General features: G+C 49.9%; 1 protein-coding gene across 10 annotated transcripts in view; it reads right to left on the reverse strand.

Moving 5' to 3' along the window:
* TMEM200B (transmembrane protein 200B) overlaps window positions 1-18,284 on the reverse strand; it is a 103,726-nt gene that overhangs the window by 29,964 nt on the left and 55,478 nt on the right. For 4 of the 10 annotated variants that reach the window (XM_090058848.1, XM_090058856.1, XM_090058847.1 and 1 more), the window contains one exon: window positions 4,032-5,892. The exons of 1 other annotated variant lie outside the window; for it this stretch is intronic. In XM_090058848.1, the coding sequence (XP_089914974.1) occupies window positions 4,511-5,892 (1,382 nt within the window). In that variant the 3' untranslated portion in view covers window positions 4,032-4,510. Of the gene's footprint in view, window positions 1-4,031; window positions 5,893-9,938; window positions 10,313-13,430; window positions 13,546-16,016; window positions 16,095-18,284 lie in introns of those variants that run through there. 5 more of the 10 variants (XM_090058854.1, XM_090058849.1, XM_090058853.1 and 2 more) reach the window with 3 other exon arrangements.

An 18,284-nucleotide genomic window follows, 5' to 3' on the forward strand; every position in this document is an offset into this window, starting at 1 on the left:
CCCATGCTAAGCATTCAGGGAAGCAGATTACTCAGAGAAAACTACCTTATTTTTGTACATAAGTAATATATCATCTCTCTCTCTTTTAGGAGGAATCAACAGAGAGCACAGGAAGCAAAAGAGCATGTGGGCAACTTGCCGCAAGCTGCAGTGCATCAGCTGATGTAGCAGAGGAGACCTTAGATATCTTGTGGGAGACTCTGGATATTGGTCCTGGCGTGGTAAAGGGGAAGTCCTTTCGGATCAGTCATTCACCCCCCTCCGTGCAACAACTTTGGTGAATAGCCAAGACGGGCCATTAGCCATTGGAACAAGTTACCATGGGGCATGGCTAGGAATTTTTACAACCAGGCTGCACCTCTGGGGAAAAAAAAGAAATGCCCCAGTTCATGCCATAGACATAAACTCAGTGCAGGGAGAACTGGCTGAAGTTTTCTGGACTGGGAGAGGCAGGTATGTCCATACCACCTTCTTGCTAAGCACCAATCACCCCTGAAGAATCAAGCCCAACCTAATCAGCCTTGCTCCCGATATAACTGATCTCAGCTACTCTGGGAGAACAGGTTTACATCAGTTTGACGTTTCAGTTGTGTGGGGCCACCTCCACCTTGCTGCTTTTTGACACAGTTCTAAGGGTCCGATGAGTGTTACAAAAGTAGATGTGGTAATGGATTTTCAGGGATTTTAACAGGGTGAAATACAATCACATTTAGGCTCCTAAGTCCACGTACATGCCTAATAGGTGGAATAGAATCTGCCCTTCCCCCCCCCAACTTACTAAGTGTCAAAGGGATCTGGAAGCAGAGTTGGGAGCAGATTTCAGGAGTCCAGAGATCAGACTTCTGGTGCTACTTGTCTGGCACATTTTATCCAAGGAGCTCAAAGAGCTGTATGGAGGAGAAGGCATATGTTTATCTCAGGTATCCAGGTTGTAGCCATATTAGTCTAGAGGAAAAAGCAATCAGGACTCGTAGTAGAGATGCTCTCTTTTATTTGACCAACAAGATTTTTGCAGTGTTGCAAATTTTTTGTTCATCTAATAAAAGAGATCATCTCTACTATGAGTCCTGATACATTTATCTTAGTTATCTGAAGCAGGAAGTGGAGGCAATAAATGTTGATGCAACTTCCTAAAGGCCACACAGGAGCCATGGAAAGGTGCTACAGTTGTTACTACTGCTACTTCTGTCCCTTGGAGAGCCCCTGCAGGAGATGGTGACTACTGCGGCCAGCAGAGCTGCAGCTGTGCTCGGCCAAGCCCAAATGTGTGTGTGTGTGTGTGCGCGCACGCGCACGAATGACTGACCAGAGTCACCAGGAGAGCTGGGATTGGATCCCAGCTGTCTTGGTCCCCTCTCTTGTCTTACTTCTCCACACGTCCTGACTCTCACATTAGAAGTAGGGATGCAAAGAAACAGATGAGTTTTGTCTGCCGACAGCCTCTTTAACACATCAAAAGCTGTAGCTCTGCTTGATTCTCACTCCACCCTCCAGAGGATAATCAAGGTCGTGGTAAAGGCAAACGTGAAATACGTTGGAAAGAGATGCTGGAAACAAGGGTCCTTATTCATAAGAAAATAGGCAGCAAGTGGTTCTTCTTGTTTGCCTGATTAATGAAGAGCCGTTTTCTAGTTCTAAGGACCTCTTTACATGTCCCATCCTGTATCACCCCAAGGACGGCGGGCCAGTCCAGCGAGGGGCCAAACCAGGCCTCAGCACGTATTCTGCCAGAGGCACTGGCTCATCCTTCCCTGAAATCAATGGAGTTCAAACCAGCGTGAGAGAGAAGGTAAATTCATGATATAGGTGTAACTCAGGGTACACTCCAGTTCCTTTTGTCCTTGGTTTCTTTTTAGGGATAAAGCGTTCCCTTCACACATTTGAAAGCTAAACTTAGATGCAAATTTTGCAAATGGGAGACAAGACAGAGCTGAAACCTTCCAGTCTCTGGGGTGACTGAAGCCTACATTTGCTACGCAAGCCCATCCTTTGCTGCCCTTTGTTGTTTTGCAGAGAACACCACTAAATGAATGACTAGTTTAAGAAGCACTTTCTGAGAGCAAGCAGAGTTGTGACAGAGTGGGTAGAAGAGACACTGAAAGCAGAGCAGCACAGGAGCATGGATAGACCAGGGTAAAGGACAGGTTGGGAGAGCAACACTGATCCACTTAAAGTAAATGCTAAGTTTCTGATGCCTATCAAGAGCAGCTGGTTGTGTAGCCATGGGGCCAGCACTGGTCACATACATGGAGGGAGATCAGTGCTGATGGAAACGAGCACTGGACTCATCTGAACAGAAAGGGAGGTTGTGGTTTCCAGTTAGCCTCAATGTGGTTTCTTACTGCATCACTGCCACCTGCACGTGTCCGGAGGGGTAACTGTGTGCCTAGCCTCCACAGCGGGGAACCCACTGTCTGAAAGTATGGCTTGGTACCGAACATCCCTGATCCTGCAATTGCATGCCCTTGGCTGAGGGAAACCATCTATGCTTTGCACTTCCAAAGGAGGGTGGACACATACAGACATGCTGAAAAGCCACCTTCTTTGAGAAAAAAAACTTTCCACTTTGGAGGGATATTCACCAGAGTGACACTGCTCCCCACTTATTCAGGTTCTTAACTGTGTCAGGGAAAATAAAGAGTCTTCAATCTATATAAAAATACCTTACAATGTTTTACCCAAGAGGAATGGAAAGTCATGGCCTCCACTAAGCCCATTAGGGACTTTGCTGCTGCTCTAAGCTTTATAAAGAACATACCACAGTGATAGGCAATGGTATATAACCCTACAATAAGGAGCTCTACACAGGATTCATAGATTCATAGATGTTAGGGGCTTTATTTAGGGGACCTTATTTATTAGGGCTAGAATATACACAAAGGCCAAACACCTGGCTGTGTGTTTAAGCCTCAAGTCTGAGTCTTGGAGCTTTTCTTACAGGACAAGCACTAATGCACAGTTAGGAATATGCATACCAGTGTTAGGAATATACATCCCCATTGCCAATGCTCCTGCTCTAGAAGGCCCTGGGGCTCCTTGCTGACCTATGCCATGGGCAGATGACAGGTATGGGGTTTGCAAACCTTCAGGGTTTCCCCTTTCCCTCTCCAAACCAAAACTAGGAATTAGAGCCAGGATCCACGAACCACCATGAATGAAGCAAAAAGAAAATGACTTAGGGCTGCCCATAGCTGCGTACCAGGCTGATGCAGAGTGTTCTATATGTGCCGATGAATAAGCTGGCAGCTGCGCATTGCTAGGCTGGTGCCTGTGCAAGTATCTATTGTTAGATCTTTGCTTGCATAATAAAGCATTTAAGGCAGGCTACGTATCCTATTTAATATCATCATCCTTAGCACCAGCCTCTGTCCTGAAGCGAAGGGGCATGTGCCAGAGCTCTGCAAATGTCACTTAAGCATGTGGGAAATATTCACGTTCCAGATTTTGCGTCAAATGCCAAAAAAAAAGCTGTTTTTTTTTTCAAAATGACATCAGCAGTAAGGCACTCCATCCCACCTCCACAAACACGCACACGAGTACACCTTTTGCGTAATGCCAGCTTTGCAAACAGGAGAGGAGCCATATTTGATCCCACGTTTAAGGCCAAAATTGAAATTTTTGGACACCAAAGATATTCACGGGGTTGGGAACTGATCATAATGAAATGTAGAAAAATTTCCAGGGAAAATCTGGACACCCTCCTCCCCCCCATTACTTTCCCCTGATTTCTCAAGGGACAAATTCAGAGCTGATGTAAGCAAACGCCACTGTGAAAGTCGATGGGGTCCCAATGAGACAGCAGAAACACAACCTGTGCTTCCTCAGATTAAACAGATCACAATGGCAGCGGCTGAGCAGCAGCAGCGACACCCCAGAGATCTTCCACAGAACTGTCTTCTGCCAGGGCTGCTCAGACCATGCAAACACATCAACAGAAAAAGGGACTTTTGCGGGGGGACATCAGGAGAAACCGGCCACAAAACATCCCCAAACACTAACCAGGTAAAATTATCAACTCAACATCTTTGGGGTAATAAGATAACATTTAATGACCTCGTTAGGCTCGGCAAGCCCCTGGCCAGCTAGCCTCCTAGCAGCATGGGGAAGCAGCCCGAGCCTTGCCAGAGCCCTGCCAAGTGACTGTAAGAAAGGATGCCGCTGGAGTTGTGCACCAGGGATCCCCACCCCGCCTTCCCTTTTTACTGGAGTTTTCATTCAGTTTTCAAGCAAGGATTCCCTGATAAAACACGCAGGTAGAGGGACTTCTAAAGCAAGGCCAGGACCATCCATGGAGAAACTGGTCAATACAGCAGCACTCTGGAGAGGAGAGAAACATCCCTTTCCTAAGGCGCAGCAGGCCTGTGCTGCAGCTAGGCTGATGGCAAGCTGGCCTCCCAGTCACCATTATGATGTCCACTTAAAAACAAGCGTCCTCACCAGCCCCAGAAGTGACACAGTAAAAAAAGGGACAGGAAGGTTTAATAAACATGTCACCAGTCTGTTGCTGGGGTCACACTCCAGTACCCAGCTCTGTGCCCACCTGCCAAGAGCTTGGCCTGGGCTCATCCCTGCTCTGCTGCTCTGTTCGCTCCAACAACTGATCTGAGGACTCGCCTGTGCTTTCCAGTTTGGCAAAGCCTACAAGGCTGATCTGGTCAAGTCGAGGCCAACTCCTGTTCTTCCGGTCTTTGATTGGCGCCACGAGCAGCACTCCAGGCCTACCAAGGTCCAGGGACTTGGAGTGACCGGGGTTATGGAGCTGTACATCTGAACTGAACTCTTTCTTAGTGCATTTGGGGGGCAGGAGCTCCTCACTGGCTGGGACAGGGGGAGGCCCAACGTCCATATTGACCACTACGTGGCTGCCCTGGAGATCATTTTTGGGAGACACACTGCTGTCACTAGGCAAGGGTGTCCACAAGTGCCTTGGCAACTCAGCAGGTGCCTTAGCTGGACTGCCCTCCCCTTCCTCCCCTGCCCCCCGAGCCACAGCCTGTTTTTTCGGGAGGCAGTTGTTTAGCTTGATGACGGGAAGCGGCAGAGTGTTGACAGCTGAGGAAATTACCGACTCAGCCCCATAAGCAAAGGAAAGATTGAGGTTCCCTTCCATGGAGTTGCCAGAACCCGAGTGGATGCTCAGGAGGGAGATGGCAGGGGAATGGCCCTTGTGATGGAGCAGCTGGGCCGTCGTCTGGAGCTTGTTAGGTCCATAGCAGTCGGCCCATTTGTTCCCAGGGCTGGAACGGGATTGGAACCCGCTAGAGGAGAGATCCACCTCGTAGCAACCCTCCACACACTCCGCGTTGGCCTTGAGGATGGGCAGGCTAGTCCTCCGCTGGAAGTACCTCTCCTCTGGGCTTGCCACCTGCGGGAGGCCCAGGGTCATGGCATAGAGGCCCTTCTGCATCAGCAGGCGGGTCTCCATGTCCCTGTTCTCGTACAGCATGGTGTTGGCGCAGATGAAAATGAACAGGCCAATGCCCATGATGACAGGGCCAATGAGCTTCAGCTTCTCAGTGTAGGAGAGGTGGTGCGAGCGGGCAGGTGCCTTCACTTCTCTCCTGATGCCCCCTGTGCTGCTGGAGTTCCCTGAGCTGGCCCCAGATCCTGCTGCAGATGTGCTCCGGTGAGGCCAGTAACCCACAACAGCAATTGTCATGCCAACCAGGACCACAGAGATGCCCACAATCACAAAGGCCCCTGAGGGTGAGCGCATCCGCAGCCGCCCCTTCACAGTCAGCTCCGGCGGAGGTTTGCGCCGCCTCCTCCGGCCACGCCGCCGGGAAGGAGGGGCAGGTCCCGGCGGCTTGTTCTCCAGAGTGTCCTGGCTCTTCATGGCTCCCGCAGCTTCAGCACTCCCCGCCGTCATTGCGCTCCCGTTGTTGGGTCTTTCTACAGGGTCAGGAGGGAAAAAAAAATAGATGAACAGAAGAAATCACCAGCGGGCAGTGAGGAGGAGGGCTCACATCCCACATACACCTAGGAGCACTGGGCCTCTGCTGGAAAAAAGGGAGACAACACAGTACCAGTGGGAAGCAAAATGGGGCTTGGCTGAGATTAGCTCACATTCAGCCTTTTTACCTTCCTCTGCCTTTCTCTCCTTTCTAAGTTTTCCTGTAGTCATTTCTCATACTCTCACTCAGGAGCTGGACAGTGGCTGACCTGCCAGGGTGGGTCTTTCAAACCCAGGGGCCCAATCCACACCCACAAAATAGTGAGCTGACACCTAACGATTTACTTCTTTACTGGTCCTGTTCCTCCAGGCACCTAAATGTTGAGGGCTCCAGTGTGCTACCTGCTATCCTGAGACAGGACAAGATGACAGCCCCTCTCCCAAAGGGCTCTGAGAAGGACTATGGGTACATGTGCCTCTTTGTGCCTGTGTAAATGGCTTTCTGTACAAGTGGAGTGCATGCACACACACTGTTTTGATAGGAGAGATGCAGCCACGTTTAACCGGTCATATTGAGGGCAGTGTTGGCACTAGAGCCATGTCAATTTTTGCCTAAGGAAGGAAATGGGATTTCATTTCAGGATGTCAAAGGACCTTGCAAACACTAAGAATTTAGCCTCCCTCCGTGGCACCTATAATTATTCCACCTGATTTGACAGCTAGGAAAACTGAGGCATGGAGAAGGAAGCGACTGGTCTGAAAGCCATGCAGTTGAGTTTGTACGGATCAAAACTTAGCTTTCCCAACACTCAGCCTTCATGGCTTGCCAGCAACCCTCTTCCTCTGGGCGGCCTGGAAAATGACTTTGCCAGGGGTGGGGTTGGAAAAGCCTCACCAAAACAGCAGAGGGACTTGGTCACCCGTTGGCTCTGTTTGCTATCAAAACAAGGATTTAAAAAATAATGTTGGGCATTATCATTAGGAACTGCTGCTGAGCTGGGTGTCTGTTCATTAGGCCACGAGCTTTCATAAATCACGAGCAACTGTCACTAATTCAAGAGGTGCTGCGTCCCACGCTCAGCAGGCCGCTCTAGCACAGATGCCGGAAGCAGGGCACAACCCGGCCCTGTTCCCCTGCAGGTTCACGGGGCTGGCGGTGAAGTTTGTCAAAGGGAGCTGATGCATCGTGAAAGACGCACAGGGAGTAGCTTGGTGCAGCGAGGCGGGGGTCTGCGTGCGGAGACGTTTAGCCAGCCCTCGTAATTAACTCTGTGTGCGGGCGTCACGCGCCAGATCAGTGGGCGAGAGGAAAAGCTCTTTTCTAATTAAAGAGACATTGTCAGGAGGAGGCTTGGGGATCACTCCAGCTGAGAGAAGGTTAAGAGTCTGTTTCGCTGAGCTCTGGATCTGCTGTTTACTCCTCGATCTTTGCTCAGCCCGGGGAATGAAACCAGCCTAGCAGGCTTCCCTTCTGTCACACACTGCAGTGTTTTCTGGTGGTCCTGAATTAGCTCCTAGTGTTTTTTTGGGGGGGGGTTCAATGCAAATTCCTACACTGAAGGAGTGTGATGATCTCAAAATCCCTGTTTCCAGGAATTTGTGCCTCTTGCATAACAAAAATACCTTCCCAGGTACATATTACTCAGCAGTTCTTTGTTAAATGCGAAGCAGCAGAGCCCGTTTTCTAGGTCAGTTATAGAGCTGGCTGAACGAGCTGACCAGGCCCTAGCAGTTGCCCATATCGACTTGAAAGAGAGTTGTTATGGGGCCTGGGAGTATGCTGCTGTTAGCAAATAGGCACCGGCTGAGCAGCAGTGGCTCATGTTTTTGCCAGAAGCAACCAAAGCAAACCCCCAAGCAATCAAAAAAGGCATTTTCCACATTAAAAAAGCCAAGGAACATTTTTTCCCCCTATCGTGGGGGGGAAAGCATGTTACAGCTTACCAGCCCTTGACCAATGAGCAACACGGGTTGACTCTAGGTCAGTTTGTGTTCATCCGCTGCATGGAGAACTGTTGGATAGGCACTACGGCAGCAAACACCTGGAGGACCAAGCTGGCACGTGGCTGTGCTCCTGTTGACTGGGTCGGGATGCTACGTTTTTGTGGCTTGCAAACCACCCCTTCACTGTGCCAATGTAATGGACTTGGCGAAGGCTCTTTCCTCCCTTCTCTAGCTGTCACGGGGCATCCCAGAGTGCGCTGCCCCACCACCTGCAATTCTGGGCATGCTCGATGTCTTGCTGAGGCAGGATGGGAAAGCTGCCCAGAATTTCCCACAATGCATCAATACAAACCCACAGCATGGGAGGTGTGGATGTGCCATGGCTGTGAAAGGCAGAAAAACTGCAGCGTGGACATGCTCCAAGTTGTGTTACTTGAATGAGGTTAAAGTGACTGTGCTTCTAAATCACAACTGTAGGTCTAAAGCCAGAAAGTAAAACTGATACAACACACACAGGGAAGAAAGGCAACCCATTTAATTCCACTGAATGAAGCGCAGAGCCAGCAAACAGCATAACCGGGAGAAAGGAAATTAAATGCAAGGATTCTTCCAGCTTTAATCATCTTAAGGTGCTATTAGTATCACAAGGAAGGAATTAAATACACAAGTTTCATGATGACAGTGTGCTCCTGGTACAGGGCTGTCAAGCTTGACAATTTGAACAAGCAAGATTTAGAGGGAGAAAAAAATCCACAGCCCACTGATGAGTGAGATTTTAAATGTGCATTTGAAACACACTGTTAAATCTTTTATTGCAAGAACAGGCACTATAAACACAGTCACCTCAAGCTATGGAGTCAGTCCCAAAATGAGTGTGATTTTCTCCCTCCAAATCTCTGCTACTGGGTGAAGTTACCCAGTGTTTTAAATCTTCCCTAATGCATCCCAAAGATTATGGTTCCTTTTCCTCCATGACCCTTTATTTATATTACATTGTGTTCAGCCCTCGATGGACAGCAACTACCCTTACAATCTTAGTAGGGATGTGAAAGGTTAATCGTTTAAATGATAAGCACAGCTATACCTGTAATGCAGGTAACGTGCAATCCAGTGGGGCAGGGAAGTGGTGCGGTGCCTCTGGTTTTAGGAAGGTGGCAGAACAGGCAGGAGGGAAAGAGAAAGGAGGAGAAGGGATGAGGGATAACTAGTACCCATAGTATATGAGGTTAAAGAGAAAAACAGCAGGTCTAATGACTTGTCAATTAAACCATTAGCTGCTTCTTCACAGGTGCTGGAAACCAGCTGGAGGGAGATAAGTTTAAACCATCCGCAGCCCTGTTACCTGCTACCTCCCTCCCAGGGCAAGAGGGGATGAGGCAGGGCAGCTCCCAGCAGCGACTGTGTCTGAGCGGGTCAGTGCATGGCCCCGGTTCCCTGCGCTGCTCCGGGCAGGTGGCTGCGGCCTCTCCCCCGCAGCTGGGCAGGGCAGGGCAGGCACCAGCCTAGGGCTCCCCACCCCCCTGGCCTGGACTTGGTATGTGTGATGGGTTAACTGTTTAACCGATATAATTAGAGGAGATGCAATGAATATTTTTTTTAATGACATTTACATCCCTAAATTGTAGATGCGACCTACCTGTAAAATGTTACATTAAAACCTTTTTAGTGTCCTTCTGCCTACTTGAATATTTAAAAAAAAATAAAAAATTCTCCGAGCCTCACAAATTTTGCAAAGCCACTTTGATGTAAGTTTTGGCTGCTGTAGGGTCAAGTGAAAACCACTCCCTGGCGTGTAAGCCTTTCCCAGAAGTTCCAGGCAAAAGGATTCCTCTACATTTCCCACACAACCTCACGGTTAATGCACGCAATGGTCAGGCCTTATTTCTGGCTGCCAGCCATGACAGCGTCTCTTTGAACTTCATTCCCTTCCTATCTCGTTTTGCTTCCCTTAAGCCCCTTATGGTCCTCCTGCAGAACAGTAACACAGAGGGCCAGCTGCTTTTCAGGGCAACTGGCTATAATTGCTCAGGGACAAGGCAATCAGCACACCAAACTGACTCTCGCTCCGAGGGTCACCCTTCAACTCTAGACTTAAATTTACCTGTGTCCAGTGTGGACCGGCTTGTTATTCCCACCTTTCATTCCCGGAAATGACTAGTGTCAAAAACGCTGACTTGGGGACCTGAGGTTATTAGAAGCTGTGATTGTGCTAGAGAGATTATCATGAGGTTTCAGGTGTCCATCTCTGTGGGAAGGCACCCTGTCCTTGTGCTGCTACTCATGTCAGAGCTAATTCAAACTCCCACTGGCTTCAGTGGGCTTTGGGTCAGGTCCACGACTTCTCCTGCAGCATGCACTTGAAAAGCTTCAGCACCAGAACGGATGGGAACAGCAGCTAGTTGAGAAAAGGGTAAATGGCCTGTGTAACGGAACCAGATGTCTGTCAAGTGCCGGTGCGAGAGGCCAGCCGAATAGCTGTGGAGGACAAAGGGCAACATTCAACTACAGGCCAGGACAGCTTGGGCAGTGTTGAGCAATATTCCCTTCCACACAGCACCACAGCACCTCATCTACAACTAAGACAGGCTGCCTGGGGGCTGACAGTGCACAACACATTCGGTCTACAAAGCAGCTGGATGTAGCAGGGCACTCTGGACAGGTAGAAAGCAGGTGTGTCGCCCAGCGCCCAGCAGCAGCAGCAAGGGTGGCGGTGGCACAGAGCTGTGCCCCCCCACTACCAGCACTTGTGCATCCCTAAGTTTCCCAGGCTGTTTGTTATAAAACTGATCATGCCACTAAACAGACAACCAGGAACACCCCTGCCTTCTCCCCCCCATCCACAAATGCATTCAGGTGACTTGCTCTTCTCCTCTGCTATTTCCCATCCACCTACCAGACTTCCTGCCTCAAAGGCACCTCCGCTTAGCTGAGGTGGCACCAACAAAAAGCACGAGCGCTGCATGTTTTTCAAAGTTTGAGCATTTAATGCTCATTGACAGAGATGGCTGTTCCCGGAGTTCAGAACCATTATTTTTATTAATAGAATCCCCAACGGTTACATAAGCTTCTTTCAAAAAAAAAAATCCAACATTGCTGTCAAATCCTAAAACTCCCAGACTCTGACACGCGACTTAATTGATTAATTCAATATTTTAGCAACAGCGCAAAACTTTGCTAAATATAAAAGACAGAGACTGAGGTCCTGTTTGCTCTGCATGGACAGGAGGATCCCACAGTGCTTCCGGTACAAGTAGCAGATTGTTCCTGTGTCCTCAAATTGAAAGTTCCCCCTTTTGCCATTTGCTGGTAGCTAAGTGGCCTCTGCCTCCACCCCAGAGGCAGCTGCATTTCACCAGGGCTGAATGTTGGCAGACTGTGAAGGTTTTGGGGTCCCAGAGGATGAAAGATGCTATAGAAATGTAAATGTCATTAGCATTATAGAGTGAGATGACTGCTTGGCTGCTAAACTGGGAGTTGAGAAATTATGTTTCCAATCCTTGCAATATGCCTTTCATTAAAAAATCAGAATTATTTCTCTAATCCCCCCATCACTGAGGCATACTGATAGCTCCCCTCAAAACCCCTCCCCTGGTCCCCTACACACACACACACACACACACACACACACACACTTCCCTAGAATTCAGAAACGAACCTAGTAGGATTTTGCAAAAACAAACTTAGATACAAAGTACATGGGTGGCAGGATACGATTCTATGCTATATTATGCATCCCCCCAGCACTCCCAGACATGCCTGGAGGTGCTTGATTCTTGACGGCGATAGTGCCACATGCCTGGGTGTGCAAAGCTGCATGCAGCTGGTCAGGTTTATTCAAAGGCACATTCATTTTGAGCGTATCCCTCTGGCAGTTTCAGAGTTCAAACAGAAACTCTGCATGCTGCATTAGAAACTTCTAAAGGACCTTTCACATCTGATGAGCTCATCATCACTCACATGAGCCAAAGGAGCATCATGAGCCACATTTTACACATGGAGAAACTGAGGCACGGAGGGGGGAAATGACTTCTCCAAGGCTGTGCTTCATGGCAGTGGAAGGGCTGGGAAAGGATCTCAGGACTCTGGGATCCCATTCCTGCGCTCTAACCACAAGAAGCAGAGACACAAGACTTCCTCTTCCCCTCAGGAGAGACTCAGACCTCCCCGGGAGCATTAACTCTTACTCCTTAATCCCCTGCTCCAACCACTAGACCTTTGATTCTCAACCAGAGTGATGCTGCACCCTGGGGTATCTTGAGATCCTTTCAAGAGTGCTGTAGGGTGCCATGCAACGTTACCAGTGTTAGGTGGTGTGCAAACATGATTCACTAGATAAACCCAGAGATTTCAAATAAGAACCCGTGGCGTTAAAAACATTTTGGCCTCTTGTGGTCTTTCCAAATCCTTTGCAACAGAAGAATTGCTCTATTATTTTCCTGTAGTCAAGAAACAAGGGAAAACTAAGAGCTGACATTTTCCAAGAGGGGACTTGAGTCTAACAAAGGTTTAGAACCACTGCACTGCAGGTGACCTACATGAGGGCTTGGGGCTGAGGAACGGGAGCTCCTGGTTACCTTTATGCTTCTCCCAACAGCCAAAAGCACAGTCCTGAGAGCAGACAGGCCAGCTCCTAGGACCTGGCTAAAGGAGACCCTTGAGAATCCCTTGCTAAAATCCCAAACAGCGGCAAGGGTTGGAGGAATTCCCTCCCTTTCAAAGGAGTCTGTCTCTGTCCGCTCCGTGCTCAGTGCCACATGTGCCTTGCGTCTCTGACTCAGAAAACTGCTTGAGAAACAACGGTGGTTGTATTCCTCTTGTTGCTGCACCGAAGAGGCAGGTGTTAAAAATTTCCTACAGCAAAACATATTGCTCAGGCTCCTTTAAAAATTTTCCTCTCACTATGCCAGGTATGGGGCTGTCATCTACACAGCAGATGCTTGAGAACAGGGGTGGCCAACCTGTAGTACAAGTGACACAAATGGCACTGGCAGCTTGTGTGTGACATGCAGCAGATCAGGAAGGGGGCAGGTAGCACAATTGCAGATAAGACAGGAAGTAGAAAAAGGAACAGCAAACCAGACAGGGAACACATGATGGGGAGCAGAAAGCAGAGCAGCAGATTGGGGAGGGGAAGGAGATCGGAGTGGCTCTTGGGGAGGGTGTGGCACTTAATTGTGGTATGCATCCCAAACAGATCATCTCCCACTGTTTTAGAAGCAGAGTCAACACCAGGAGTGGGCAAAATGCAGCCTGGGGGCCGGATGCGGCCCGCCAGACCATTCTATCCGGCCCGTGGGGCCCCTAAAAAATGTAAAAAATTCATATTAATCTGCCCTGGGCTGCCTGTCATGTGGCCCTCGATGGCTTGCTGAAACTCAGTAAGTGGCCCTCTGCCCAAAATCATTTCCTGCCCCTGGTCTACATGTTTGCTGTTTTCTCCCTGTACTAAGTCCCAAAATTCATTTCTGTTTAAATGCATTCCCCAGTCCCTCATCCCTCCCATGCTGCCCTCCTGGGACACAGAGATCTCCAGATATGCAAGGAGGCTTTCACAGGAACCCCCCTGTAACGATACTGGCAGAACAGGACTCACGGATCTGTCGCAGGCGCTCTGCACCACGTGGCTTTTCCCTGAAGCCCAGACAGGACACTCGTTCGCTGTACTACTCTGCCACCATTTCTGGATCCATCCACCTCTGAGGCTGTCTCTGGAACAAATACACCTCGATCAGATGTGCTCCTAGGTGACATCTGCTTTTCAATGGAGTCTTTCAGAGCCTCTCCCTAACTGTACCATAGCAGAACGGTGACTTCGAATCATAGAAAATCAGGGTAGGAAGGGACTGCGGGAGGTCATCTTGTTCAACCCCCTGCTAGATCATCCCAGCCAAGGCTTTGTGTAGCTGGGTCTTAAAAACCTCCAAGGATGGAGCTTCCACCACCTCTCTGGGTAACCTGCTCCAGTGTTTTACTACCCTCCTAATGAGAAATATCCTAGTATCTAACCTAAACTTCCCTTGCTGCAACTTAAGACCATCACTCCTTGTTCTATTATGTGCTACCACTGAGAACAGACCAGCTCCATCCTTTTCAAACCACCTTCAGGTAGCTGAAGGCTGCTATTAAATCCTCTCTCAGTCTTCTCTTCTTCAGACTAAGTAAGTCCAGTTCCCTCAGCCTGTCCTCAGAAGTCTTGTGCCACAGCCCCTAACCCATTTCTAGTGCCCTCCATTGGACTCTCTCCAATTTGTCCACACCCTTTCTGTAGCAGGGGCCCCAGAAGTGGACGCAGTACTCCAGATGCGGCCTCACCAGTGCCAAATAGAGGGGAATAATCATTTCTCTTGATCTGCTGGCAACACTCCTACCAATGCAGCCCAGTATGCTGTTAGCCTTCTTCACAACAAGGGCACGCTGGTGGCTCATATTCACCTTACTGTCCACTGTAACCCCCAGTTCCTTTTCTGCAGAGCTGCTGCCCAGCCAGTCAGTCCCAAGACTTGCCCCTGGACAGCGCAAGAGGCACAGGGAAATCAGGCATTTACAGAACTTTGCGGTCCAGGAAGGCAGGATCTGTGCTTTCCTGCAGGAGGGAAAGGCATTCCAGATGCTTTTGCTCTGGAAGCAGCAATACAGGGAACCTCCAGCCTTGCACGCTCACACTCTTTCCGTACATGCAACCCCATCACTAATGTGGTAACCACTTACTTTGCAGAACCCCAGACCAAACCAGGTGACCTATGTTCCCAAAGGCCAGGCCCAGACGCTGCTCCAGCCCTCAACAGTGCCAGCTCTTATGATACTGACTGCAAGAGTCTTAGCTTTTGGTTTTCACCCTGCGAGTTTCCCAAATGCAGGAAACTTGACTGTACAATTTTGTGGTAATGGGGGAACTGTGTTTGTGCTTTCCCTCTGGCTTACTCCTTTAGGTTTTTGGCTAGGAGCAAGCATGACTAAGGGGCATCTGAACTCCAATGCCTCAGGGCTTGGGGCCTGCGCAGAGGATGCCTGCCATGGATCGGGGAGTATCTGCAGTCTCAGATTGATGGGTATGGGAGGGTGGAGACTTGCCCAGTGGCAGAGCCACGCAGATTCGAACGACTGAGCTCAGCTCAGTTGATCTGGAATTTGGGACCAATTCAGCCTTCAGCCAAAAGAAAAAAAGACTCTTAGTTTTAAGTGGAAATAAGGAAAACAAACAAAAACCAAAAAAACCCCTGAGAGAGAAATGTGACCTGAGTGCATCTTACAGGTTCGAGAAACTGATGGCACATAAAGGCACCCTGAAGTAATTATTTTTTTTAAATGTTATGATTTTGGGGAGGAAGCTGACTCACAATTTTCAAATCACGGGGTTTGCAATACTGCAAGCATGTGTTGAAAACTCCTGTATTGGGCTGAGTGAGCAGGAGTGCAATCCACTCAGAGCCTTGGACAGAAGAAGAGAGGAGTCTGGATCAGTCTGAGGGGATGAAACCTCAGGAGAGAAAGGAGTCCCCCTTAATCTCTCTTCATCCACCAAACAGAGCTCCAGTCTGGATCTCCAAAATGGGTGCTTAACTCTCTCTCTCCAACTAAGCTTTGAACTAGCACAGACAAGATTGTAAGAAATTTTGGATAGAAGGTTTATCTATCCCAATTTTAATTCCTCTCTCTCCCTCTGCAGTATTCGCAGCACTGGCTCTCCTGAATTCAGCTCACAGCTCTGATACTGTCCTAACCTAGAGTTTTAAGTGAGTCGCTTAATTTCTTCCTGTACCCTAGGGAAAAGGTGACAACTGTCCTCACCCCTTCACAAGCGGGACTTGAGGGACTGGAAAGTGCTGTGCCCGTGACAAGTGCTAAATTACAACTGCCATGTAAGTCATAATCAGCTTTGACTGTAATACATGTAATGCTTTTTTAAAGTTATGATTCAGGCCCCTTTCAGCCCAGTAATGGGGCAGGCCGAACAGCATCCACACCATTTTGGATGTCTTCTCAAGACAAGCATGGGGAGAATGTGTCAGGGCCCTGGGCCCACTCCAACCTTGACCAAGCCAATGGAGGTGGATGGAGCTTTTGCAAGACTGCATCATGCATGCAAGACCTAATCCACCCAGACACAAAGTATCTCGGAGAGGAGGTTGTGAGGGTCCCAAGTAAGTACTGCATGCAGAAAAGTATATCCAGTATTCACCTTCCATCCCATGATCCTTGGCCCTGAGACAGGTGCAGAGCTACCTCCACCATCGTGTTTCCTTCCACCCACTCATTCCTACGTGGGAAACAGCAGACTTGGCATCAGAGACACTCGTACACCAGCTCATGGCTGTTGGGAGGGGACGGGGGGGGCTGCACCATGCAAGCTATGACAACCAACCCTGGAGTCCACCCACTCTGGAAGGTGATGAAGAATCATAATTACAGTCTGCACTGAGACATGACGGTTAAAAATAATTCCTTTTCATTTTTAACCTCCCAGCGCTACCAGTGCTGGGGGGGGGGGGGGGGGGAGGGGGGCAAAAAGGTGGGTGCTCATATTCCCCGCAAAGGCAGCACGGCGGAGGTGCAGGATCGTGTCCCTGGAGCAACTCCTCCCCAGCACAGAAACAGCAGGGCCGATGCCAGGCCCGGCTTCATCCGCACAAGCCAACAACAGGCCTTAACCTTGACTTGCAGAGCCTGAAGGGCAAGTTCACTCAGCCCTTCACCTCTCTGAGGAAGCGGCCAGCTGGGCTAGTACGGACCGCCATGACGAAAGGACAAATCCAGAGTAAGTTGCCAGCTGAAGCCAGAAGCCCCAAGAACTGGATGGAAGTTGGCTCCAAATACATGTAGGGAGTCAAGCCAGCATCCCTACTGAGAAAAGCCCACCCACAACCAGCAGTAAATACCCTGAGGAGACAGATGCTCCTCTCACCCCTGAGACAGTCACTTCAGGCGAGAACAGAGGTGACCTGGGCAGGGCGCAGCGTGGATGCAAGCTTCCCCCCGGTCCGCGCGCCCACGGCTGCCCACCCACCAAAGCCGAATGGCACTTCAAAGGACTGAAGCAACAAAAGGCCACGTGGAGAGGACAGAGCTGCCGTCCAGCCACGTGGTGGAGCTTCTCTCCCCTGCCCCGTTCTGTTTCTGTGAGAACAGCAGCCAGTGAGAGAGGCCGCCGCATCTGCAAAAACGTGAATGAAGACACGTCGCGTCTCTCCCGACACCCCTGCGGGACAATGACAGTGTCAGGGCAGCTGCTGGGCCTCCTCCATGAAATGCCTCAGGAAACGGGCCAGCGACTGGACAGCATCCAGAACCTGTTGCCAGAGCAATGGCTACAGGAGGCAGAGCCACTTCGGAGGAAGGTGGAGGCCATTACTGGACATGGGATGGAAAACCCCCAGGTGCTGGGAGTCTCAGTTGCTTAAGCAATAGTTCAGGGACTCTTAGGAGCCAGGCAGCGCTGGAGGGAGGGAGCAGGGAGCGTGCCATCTGCGGGTACCACATGGATGGCACTCGTAGCAGAGTTGGGAGTGAACGGTGAGGAAAAGGGGAGCTCTGTCCTCTCCATCTTAGAGACCCTTGAGGGACACCTGGAGGAAGGCTGAGCGCCGAAGCTCTCCATCGCGCTGACACACCAGCAGGAAGCTGGAAGGCTAAAGAGACCCCTCTGAGGGCATGACCGCTTCTCAAGGACACACACGGGAGCATGGCGCATAACGGCAGGCCTGCCCAAACTGCGGAGAAGACGGGAGATGAGGGGGGCACTGGAAGAACAAGCAAGGGATTGTGCTGGACTGGCAATGGCATACAAGGAGACCACGGCTGTCCTGGCAGCCACACAGGCAGACGGACTAGGCAGAGTCCAATGAAACCTGAACACGGCTAAGTAAAACGATGGAGGGGGGGAGAGATGGAGGATTACTGGGGGGAGGCATATTGTCTGTGCTCACAAAACTGGAGAAAGAGAGAGGCAGAGAGGGGGGGAGAAATAATATGACCAAGGAAGCAGAGAGATGCTGGCAAGGTGGGAAACCAGAAATTAAATTAGGAGGCTGGGGGTGGGGTGGGGAAGGGAAATCAAACCCATGGGATTGTGTAGTGGTTCTCAAGCCTTAGCTCAGTGCTATGACAGCCAAGTCCCCTGTGCAGCTGGGAAATGATCTGATTAAAAATCACTTCAGTTGGTTTAGTTTGTGGCCCCTTCTCCCTTTGGTTCTGCGCTACCGAGAAATACCTCCATATCTGCCAGCCCCCTCACCCGCTCCACACTCTGCTGTAGCCCGCTGACCCCCATGGGGGGATCATCACAGCCGCCCCTTACCATGAGTGTCTTAACACCAGACAAGGCTGCTAAAAGACAGAAGAATGAGCAGAAGCTTTTAGCTTAGTGATTTCACACAGCCCTTGGCTTCAGCACCAGTGCTCCTGTGAATAAGGTTTAACCAGGTGAGTAAGTTTGCAGAATCCAGTCCTC

This window comes from Crocodylus siamensis, chromosome 7 (genome assembly GCF_052110815.1).
Source record: "Crocodylus siamensis isolate JL-2025a chromosome 7, ASM5211081v1, whole genome shotgun sequence".
Lineage (NCBI taxonomy): Eukaryota > Metazoa > Chordata > Crocodylia > Crocodylidae > Crocodylus > Crocodylus siamensis.